At 36.8% G+C, this 10,025-nt stretch overlaps 2 protein-coding genes across 2 annotated transcripts; both read right to left on the reverse strand.

The window, feature by feature from the left end:
- Window positions 1-1,429: 1,429 nt before the first annotated feature.
- Window positions 1,430-3,394, reverse strand: LOC101305019 (SPX domain-containing protein 3-like). The gene is made up of 3 exons (XM_004308421.1): window positions 3,155-3,394; window positions 2,459-2,624; window positions 1,430-1,803 (listed from the first exon to the last, which is right to left on the reverse strand). The coding sequence occupies exons 1-3, from the start codon at window positions 3,392-3,394 to the stop codon at window positions 1,430-1,432; spliced, it is 780 nt and encodes a 259-aa protein (XP_004308469.1).
- Window positions 3,395-7,934: 4,540 nt separating this feature from the next.
- LOC101305317 (SPX domain-containing protein 3-like) lies at window positions 7,935-9,328 on the reverse strand. Its single transcript, XM_004308422.1, has 3 exons — window positions 9,089-9,328; window positions 8,470-8,635; window positions 7,935-8,308 (listed from the first exon to the last, which is right to left on the reverse strand). The coding sequence occupies exons 1-3, from the start codon at window positions 9,326-9,328 to the stop codon at window positions 7,935-7,937; spliced, it is 780 nt and encodes a 259-aa protein (XP_004308470.1).
- Window positions 9,329-10,025: the final 697 nt, after the last annotated feature.

Below are 10,025 nucleotides of genomic sequence, written 5' to 3' on the forward strand. Positions count from 1 at the left end.
TATAGCTATATTAGTCCCTGGTTAGCACTTCAGATTGAGTTTAGGTTGCAGTTTATAATTGTCTGCTTTCAGTTAACAATCACTATATGTTTTGTGCATGAATGAAATCTATGAATCCTCATGTTTATGCAAGTGTGCTTGACCTTTATTTTTGTCTTCTTTTTTTATTATTTTTGGTTCATCTATTTTTCTGTCAACATAAATTGCTTCTCTAGTGTTATTGGAATGAATAACTATAGCGACATATAATAAGTATTGTGGTGAACTGGTGATATATGTTCTTGAGTTCTTCCAACTTATTTTCTGTTTGGTAGCTTAACTTTTATGTAATCAAAATGCATGGCTCCGCTCAAAGCAGAATGTAATCCATAGTATTGGCTTAAGGTTCCTAGAGTGGTGCAGAAAGTTGAGAAGTTGTGCTTTGCTGCTACCGTGCAGCCAAATGTTGAACTAGCATCAAAAGTCTATGATAAGTACTTGTAATGCATCCTCTTCTATGATTTTAAGCAACAGATTTAGCTGTTCTTGTGTATAGTTTGGGAGTGAAGGGCTTTTTGCTCCTGTTATTTAATAAAAGAATGATTAAATGGTCTCTAGTTTGATGAAAGATCATGAAGAAGACGCCATGAGAAACAGTCGAAGATATGATGTCTGTTTGTTGCCTTGCAAATCCAAACTAAGTCGGAATAGAGATGATCTTTTCAGTTAGATTTGCTTGTTTTGATTACACACTTACAGATATAGTATATCAAACAAAGAGATGTAGTATATCAAACAAAGACGTCGAGCAAAAAAAACTTGGTCGCTTGCTTCTTTGGCTCAATCATTTTCTTTCCTTGGACTTCATTTTGTAGTGGAATCCCTGGCTTAAGCTTATTCCAACACCATCGATCCAAGTGATGAAACACTAGCTAGTCGCATAACATGAGCTTGTGAAGTTGCCAATTGTTAAGCATTTTCTAATTCCTACCTGCCTTAATCGGTCATATGGAATTTTTTTTCAATTTCGTTTTCACATGTTTGTTGTTTCTTAGATCTTAAACTATAACCTTGATAGTTGATACACAACATGTCAGATTCTGAAACTCATGAAATATTGACCTGTGATCCTCTGATCAACTCTAGCATAAACATGGTTTCTCCAACCATAATGAACCAAACCAAATTCTTTACCGATAGGCAATAGTACAAGTAATTCCTGATCTGAAAAAAACAAAAATTCTAATCACCAACACAGAACTCTTCTCCATGCTACATAATACCATACTACCAAATATTATAAGATACATGACAGTAGTCACAGCATGTTCTTTGAAACGAATACGTATGAATCGTGTGATCATTTTCCAGTTCCTCTACTATTCTGTATGTTATGAAGCTATCTCCAGTGGTCTAGCTGTCTGCTTAACTATAGCTACTTGCTCTCTCATTAGACTATTGCTATGGGAGGGTTGAGTTGGACTAACTGGATGAGATCCGACTCTGCAGGCAAGTCGATTGGTGGTAGAGAAAACTGACTGTAAGTAGAGCTTCCTCTCCTGATTTCTTGCATTGTCAATAGAGCTGCAACTGTGTTTCTGAATATTCCTTCCCCGGCAACTGTTATCGCGTCCTTCACTTCTCTTTTCCTCTCCTCTTCTTCATCCACTGGGAAAACTGCATCGATGGTGCCTTCACATTCCTTGACAAGCTTTGAGATAAGATCAGTGGTGAAGAAGGGCTGCTCTATTATTTTTTGGATGAATGGCAATCGCAGCAGAGCTCCTGTTCTCTTGTCATACTTCTTCAGTATTTTGGCCAATCCTACACAAATCAAAAGTAGTTTTTTAGCATACTTATCATTCATGAAAGATGTGGTTTCTCACTGTGGTGATCGACCAATGCTTCAGAAGTTCAGAACACTTGTTTTTGGGATAAAACAAGGCTTCCGACATCAATTCAAGTTTCACTTGCAGTAAAGCTAAAGTTATGTCAAATATATGCTGTACTGGCTAGATACCACCTTGGATTCTTGTTCATGTTATGTGAGAGTGTTGTGTGACACATGAAAGAAGGCATGTGCCAGTTGTTGGACGATATACTAATTTACTTGGATAGATTGTTCTGTCACTCAACACTGTCTCGTGCCGAAAGCTTTCTCACTAAAGTAGTTTTCTATGACTTGATATCATTAAACAGTGTTTTACTAGATGAAACAGTACACAACAGTTCATCAATCAACGACTAGCAAGTAACTAGCTGTTCGTGGATGATCGATATTTGATGTTTGTTGTTTGATACCTTTTATCATGTATTAGGAAAGAAGATCAAGAGTTGCTCAAAATTTGGAAGGGAAGGAATGGAACCAATGACACTGGCTAGCTAGGAACAAGATGGCAACTTCTTGAACTTCTGTTGTAAAAAATATTGAAGTGAGCTATTTAGCTTCATCACACATGCCATGGATTAATATTACTACCTGTGTAATTGATATTGCTGTAGTTGACCAAGAGCACCATTTCGCCGTGAAAATCAACAATGTCTTTTCTTATTTTTCCGACTTCATCTTGATATATAGTCTCTGAAGGCTGACTACCGTTTGGTCCCCATGTATCAGTTACCTTTTTTATTCTCTGCTGTAATTCCTTCATTCACAGAATATAAGTTGCAGTCAGATTTTACTGCATACAAATGATGTGCATCCCTAACTTTTCCTAAAGCGTGTAGGATTTGCCCTTTTCTTCTTTTCGCTAGCTTTGTGATTTATGATGACTGGTTCTCAGATGCTTTTATGAAACAACTTTTCTATCATGAAATGTTCTTGATGCTGTGTTTAAATTTGTGCAAGAAGTAAGCAATTAAACTATCACATAGCTAGTTAAGGACAACATTTCATTTTATGATCAGTGAGAAAGAGCAAATCTCTTTTATGCCTAAAGGATGAGGAAGAAAGATATCTATGTCTGAACTTTTTTTAACAGTGTTCCCCACTTCCCCACATATATTTGTAAGTATACTAAACAAGTAAACATTGATTCAGCAACCGAGTGGATCAACCTGGTGGTCTGTCTAACTCTAAACTCGGAAGAACCTTAACTATACAATAATTTTTTAAAGTCTGTGTAATTAATTAATAATTATAAATGTAATGTGATAAAGAACACAAAACACTAACCTTATTCCGGATGATGAAGTCCTCCTCCTGCTCCATGAAGAAGGCATTGAACTTGTCAATCTCATTGTTCAACAGGTAAACAAACTCAGCCTCCGCCTTCCCGGACTTGCCATTCAACACCGCCGGAGCAGAAGATATCAACCTCACAAGCTTCTTCAAGTCCTTGTATGACAAGAACTTGTCACGCCAGCTCGGCAAAGTCTCTTGCATTTGATGCTTCAGCCTCTTCCCAAACTTCATCTAGCTAGTAGTACTACAGGTTTCCAAAAATTTAGAACTGGAATGGGAAGGAAGTGAAGGGTATGGTGATGATGGTAGTGAGGGAGAAGAAGTGTGGGAGGGTGCAGGTTTTATTGGGGAAGAAGAAGGGTAGAATATTAGGGAGCATATGCTTGGCGTCATGAAGTGGGTGATGGAAGGTATAAATGAGTCGTCTAAGGAAAGAGAATTGTTGGGCATATTCGGTTACTGTGTGGAGGCATGCTCACTTGTTTGTCACCAATTAATGGACTTTTGACTCCATGGAATTGTGCCTTAATATGCTGCATGTGTTGTGATTAGTGGAAGCTAAAAATAGCACAAAGAGTAAAGAGTCGTGTTAGCTCACCTGCCCAATTTATATATGTTTCCGTTATTATAACGGAATAATATGGATAAATTTGATATGTTTAGGTACCACTTTAGTGAGATAGAGTATGAAAAATTATGTCAAATCGTTGTCTCGTTTTATTGGTATTTAGGATCCGAGAGTTGTTAGCAATGACAAATGAGGCTGCTAACGATGATCCAGATGAATGAAGTAGGCGGCAATGTCTCCTGCGGTAAATTAAGGGATCGGATCGGAGGAAGGAGAAAAGAGAGTGAGTTGAGATGGCATGGGTTACAAGCCGGAGGAAGGACTGTTTAGACTTGTTCTTATCTTACTTGTTATGTTGAAAATGTGGCCCGAGGGAAGAGTATGATTCTGAGGAATCTACCCAGGATCCATCACGATCGAGTGTGGAAAAGGAAATATTGAGTATTATAGAAATGTGACTTTCAAGGAAGTGTGAGAGGAGACCAAAGAATGGCATATATATTGTGCCTTTCATGGTCGTTTATCATTGGGATCATTTGTCATGGTCTACTTTGAATGTGCAATTTTTGACAAAGTTTTGGGTAAACAAGAGCACGGTTTACCTCTCAGATTTTACAGTTTTACTTTTGCCAAGCAGAGACTTGCTTAGTGTAGGCACATCGATCTTCCTAATATACGGGATTATTCATTAGGAAATCATAGGATGACTTTGAAATAAGATATGGTAAGGATTAAATAAGGGGATGGCACTCACTCATCTTGGTATTGTTTGGTGTATGGGACTATATATGGGGTAGGTATCATAGGAGTCCGGTGGTTAGGGCTCGGTCGACGGTACCAAAGTTTGAGTTGGACATTAAAAATGAAAGTTCTAGAGATTACGGCGATACAGGTATAAAGCCAGTCCTCCTTTAAGTGCTTGAGACCGAAGAATATATCCAACTACCATTCAGATTTAAGCTAGGGCTTGTAGTTCCATATGTTGAAGGTTCAAAATGTTTGGTGTAGCTTATTAATTAGCTAGGCCTAGTCACGGCACTCTTGAAGTATCGAATTTGAGGTTTGAAATACCGTACGTGTCAAGTATTAGAATCAAGTGTTTACGGTATGTAACATGCATGTAGCTAGAACTCATCTGCTAAACAGAGGCGAGATGCGACATAATATCAGACAAGTAAACGTGATCGAGAGGTAGCCTAGCTAGGAGTTGTTGAACACAAGAGGATGATCCTAGAATAAATAATATGCTTTGGAAATCGTCTGGTAGCTACTGCTACTGGTACTGCTTCCTTGGTGTTGAAGTGTATGCGCGCGCGTGTATGCCTAATATTCGTAGTGATCATGATGCAGTGGCGAAGTCATGATTTGAAGCCAGAGAGGGGAGGTTCAAAGATATATACTGCACCTAGTGATCATAATGCAGTGGGGGCGGAGTCATGATTTGAAGCGGGGGAGGGGGGGGGGGGGGGGGGGGTTGGGTTTCAAATATACATACCGGAGTGTATGTTAAAATTTTATGAAAAATTACTTGACTCAAAGTTCTGTGTGTTTTTTCTTGTATAAAATATCAAATGAAGACCCTTGAGATGAAACAAACTTTTGTAGAAAATCTTCAAATGAAGCAAAATTTTGTTATATACATCTCTCCAAACTCGTAAAAAAATTAAAAATATACGAGGGAAGAAAGTAGTAATTATTCATTTATCACTTCATAAATTTTGTTTTGGTAAATTTTATTAGTAGTAATTTAATTTCCTATTAACTTTCTTACCTATTTTGATTGTTAAGACATAAAGATAAATCAATCTATAGATACATCTTTTAATAATTAATATAATTGATTTGTCATTTAAATTGATTGATTATGAGAAATTCTTGGGAGGGTTTAATGATAAAATTTAACCAAATTTTAATGATAATTAACTAAATTACACACTAAACTTCAAACTTTCCTAATTCTAAATGGGGTTCGGACCCCTTCGGGCCTAATAATAGCTTCGCCCCTATAGTGATGCATATATATACGTACGTGCTTTGTAACCTTCTAAGCATATGTACGTATACGCACGTCTGATGATTTTAATCCAGATCCTAGGCATCATCTCGTTATTTTTTGGTTATATATATCTTTTTTTTTTTTTTGTAAAACTTGGTATATATATCTTTATATATACAAATTTGTGATTCTTTATCCCATTCCTAAGAAAACGTAAATTAAAGTCGAATTTATTTCATGTTTGCAAGGATCTTAGATCTTATGAATTAGCTTAAGCTGGTTGTACGTACATACTTGAATTTATGAACTTGTAAGTCAGCACTCATAAGCATCATAGAGTTTGGGTGCGTCTATTATCACCCCACAAATCACTTTATTCACCTCACATGTTGTTGATTTATTGAAATACCAAAATACCCCAATGTAAAATTACAGCAATAGACAATAAGTTGTTACAAATTACATTTTTTTTTCTTTTTCTTTTTCTTTTTTATCTTTTTGTTTTAGATGAACACAAATTTCATAACTTTAACCCAGATTTATCATATTCGGTCGTGAGTCTGAAGACACTAGCATTTAACCTGAAGATGAGGTAAACTGTTTGTATTTTTTTTCTTTATTGATGATTCGTCTATCCCTTTACTCATTATTTCTCATGTCGACTTTGTATGTAAATTCTCATGGACAACTATTGTACTGTATTTATGAACAACGGATAGATTAGTTCAAGAAACTTGAAAGTATGGAATGTGTTGCTACTAGAGATACATTTATAGACAATGTTCATCTTGATATCGATTGATATCATTGAGTTGTTAAATTTGAGAGTTTTTTCTTGTTCTTTAACTTGGATTTATACTTTCATGTAAATTTTTGTTCACTTGGTGATTTTACTTACCTTGAGCAAATCTGAATTTGACAAAATATATGAAGAGAATGTAGGGTGAACAAAGTAGAATTGAGAAAATGGGTTTTTAGGTATTGTTAATGGGTGAACAAAGTAGACTTACAATTAAAATTATATGAGTGGGGTGTGAAGAGAATGTGGGGTGAGCAAAATGGTTTGTGGGGTGACAATAGACGCACCCTAGATTTTTTTGGTGTAATATAGGGAAGTGCACTTCGAAATTTCGGAATCTCTTCACCTGGAAATTATTTAGGGGTAATGGAGCCTCGTCAAGTCACTAAAGAGGGAGCCGCTAATCCCCGTTATCATAATCACGACCCTTGAACAATTGCAAGGACTAAGATGGCATCAAGTTTTAACTTAAAAAAAAATTTGGCTTTTGGATTCGATCAATCTGTTATGGATACTAAGATAAGTGATATCTATCATCATCTCCTCCGCAAAATGAAGAGAATTGAACGTGCATGCATGCACTTCACAATGGAAAATTCTAGTATATCATATGGTATATCATGCCTTATAAAATGTGTGGTTATCATTAATTGAAGAAGCAACTAAATGACTATGTAATGATCATTTACCCCTTCAAAAGTTCTCATGTGCCATACAAATCAGACACATTTATAATATGTATGATAGACAAACCCCTTCACGATAACATAATGAAGAAATTATGTTCTTTTGATTTGTGAATTTATATGATGTTTGTAAAGGTCAAATGTTGGTATTGATTAGGAATATTCTAACCTCATTCAATATTTCAGTTGAAGATAGTCGATCTATATAGAAGTATAAGACTATATATGCTGCTTAATTTCTACATTACGAGGCTTGCTAGATTATTCACCAGATGTAATATCCTATTAAGCTTGCTAAAATAAAACACATCAACAGAGATTCATGTTTGAAACAAGTAGTTAGTTTTCATATATTCACCGTGAAAGTTTAATAGTGCAATATATATCATTAATCTGCTATTAATTAACATGCATATTTTACATAATCACACCAAATTCTTCACCAATATTCCTGTAAGTAATTCCGAACTTGATAAACAAGAATACTAATCGATCACTAGCTAGCACAGAACTCTTCTCATGCTCTCACTAGACCTTGTTGCATTTTATTGGAATTACATGACAGTAGTCCGTATATATATAGCGCATGTTCTCTGAAAGGAATACATAAGAGTAGTCATGAGATCCTTTTCCAGTTCCTCCAGTTCCAGTGCTATTCTGTATATATAAACCTATCTCCAGTCTGTCTGCTTAACTCTCTAGCAGCTGCTATCTAGCTCTCACTAGACTATTGGTATGGAAGGGTTGAGTTGGACTAACCGGATGATATCCAAGTCTGCAGGCAAGTTGATTGGAGGTAGAGAATACTTACTGTAAGTAGAGCTTCCTCTTCTGATTTCTTGCATTGTCAAGAGAGCTACAACTGTGTTTCTAAATATTCCTTCCCCGGTAACTGTCATTGCTTCCCTTACTTCTATTTTCCTCTCTTCTTCTTCTTCTACCGGAAACACTGTATTAATGGTGCCTTCACACTCCTTGACAAGTTTTGAGATCAGATCAGTGGTGAAGAAGGGTTGCTCTAGTATTTCTTGGATGAATGGCAAGCGCAGCAGAGCTCCGGTTCTCTTGTCATACTTCTTCAGTATTTTAGCCAATCCTACAAACCAAAAGTTGATTTAAGCATACTTATGTGATCATGATGTAAACAGTGTAGCTAGGAACAAGATGGTATTATTGAACTTGTGTTGTCACAAAAGAAAAAAAAAATTGAAATGATTGCTATTTAGCCTCATCACCATGGTCATGGAATAGTTCTACCTGTGTAATTGATATTGCTGTAGTTGACCAAGAGTACCATTTCGCCGTGGAGATCAACAATGTCTTTCCTAAGCTTCCCCACTTCATTTTCATACATAATCTTTGAAGAATGGCTATCATTCGGTCCCCATGTATCAGTTACTTTTCTAATTCTCTGCCGCAATCCCTTCATTCACAGAACATAAGTTGCAGTCAGTTTTTACAGTACTAGTACAACCCATTTCCATTCATCTATACGAACATCCTCAACTATGTTCTATGAGTAACATATTCTACTAGCTAGCTTTTTGCTTGCTTTTGGAAGATATGAATCCCCAACTATTTCCTAAAGGGTGTAGGATACATTGTCATATTCTTCTCTTTGCTCACTTTGCAATCATAAATCATGATGGTCGATTCTCAAATGCAATTTTTTGAATCGTAAATTGGTTTTGGTGCTATTTAAGTTTACGTAAAGCATAAGCTTAAACATGTATGGACTTATAGGATTGATAGGAGATCGAAGACTCCATTTTAAGATCAATGATTAGAAGAAAAAGAACAAATCTCTGTTATGAGAAAATTAAGGATGAGGAATATACTCGTACAAGTCTAATGTGATCAAGAACAAAACACAAACCTCGTGTCTTATAATGAAGTCCTCCTCCCGCTCCATGAAGAAGGCATTGAACTTGTCGATCTCATTGTTCAACACGTACAAAAACTGCGCCTTCGCCTTACCGGACTTGCCAATCAACATTGCAGGAGCCGAAGAAATCAGCCTCACAAGCTTCTTCAAGTGATCGTATGACAAGAACTTGTCACGCCAGCTCGGCAACGTCTCCTGCATTTGGTGCTTCAACCTCTTCCCGAACTTCATCTTGTATTGCAGGTTTTCGAAACCCTAAAATCGGAGGGGGAAGAAAGTGAAGGGTTGGGTGATGATGGTAGTGAGGAAGAAGAATTGTAGGAGGGTGAAGGTTTTATTAAGGAAGAGGGGTAGAATAATAGGGAGCATTTGCTTGTTGGGCATAGAGGTGGCAAACGGGCAGGCCCAGCCCGGCTCGGCTCGCCTAATCAGGTTTCGGGCCGTGCTTGGGCCGGCCCACGACGGTTCACTTCTTAACGGGCTCGGGCTTGGGCCGGCCCATTTACTCAAATGTAAGGCCCAGCCCGGCCCACCGCCCAAGCCCATAACGTGGTGGGGCTTGGGTTGGGCCTGCCCGGGCCCATGAACAGGCCATGTAAGGCCCGTTTCGTGCCGAAAATTGAAAATAGTTGAGGTGAATGTTCTATACCACCGCTTCTACTTTCATAATCTCAACTTTTAATTATACATGATACGATTACAAACCAAAACTAATTCACACAATCTATCAATCATTTTTTTCTTTGTCAACAACTAAAGAAATAAGTTATAAATGTTTATTGTTCACAATTAATAAATTTTTACGCAAAAACTTCTTACGAGTCTGAGAAAATCTAAATTCATACTCAAATAAATAATTATTAGTATATAAATTTATTGTTCACACTCAAAACTAAGTTTATTATTTATAAATATGTTATCTTCATAT

This window comes from Fragaria vesca, linkage group LG7 (assembly GCF_000184155.1).
Source record: "Fragaria vesca subsp. vesca linkage group LG7, FraVesHawaii_1.0, whole genome shotgun sequence".
In the NCBI taxonomy this organism is placed as follows: Eukaryota; Viridiplantae; Streptophyta; class Magnoliopsida; order Rosales; family Rosaceae; genus Fragaria; species Fragaria vesca.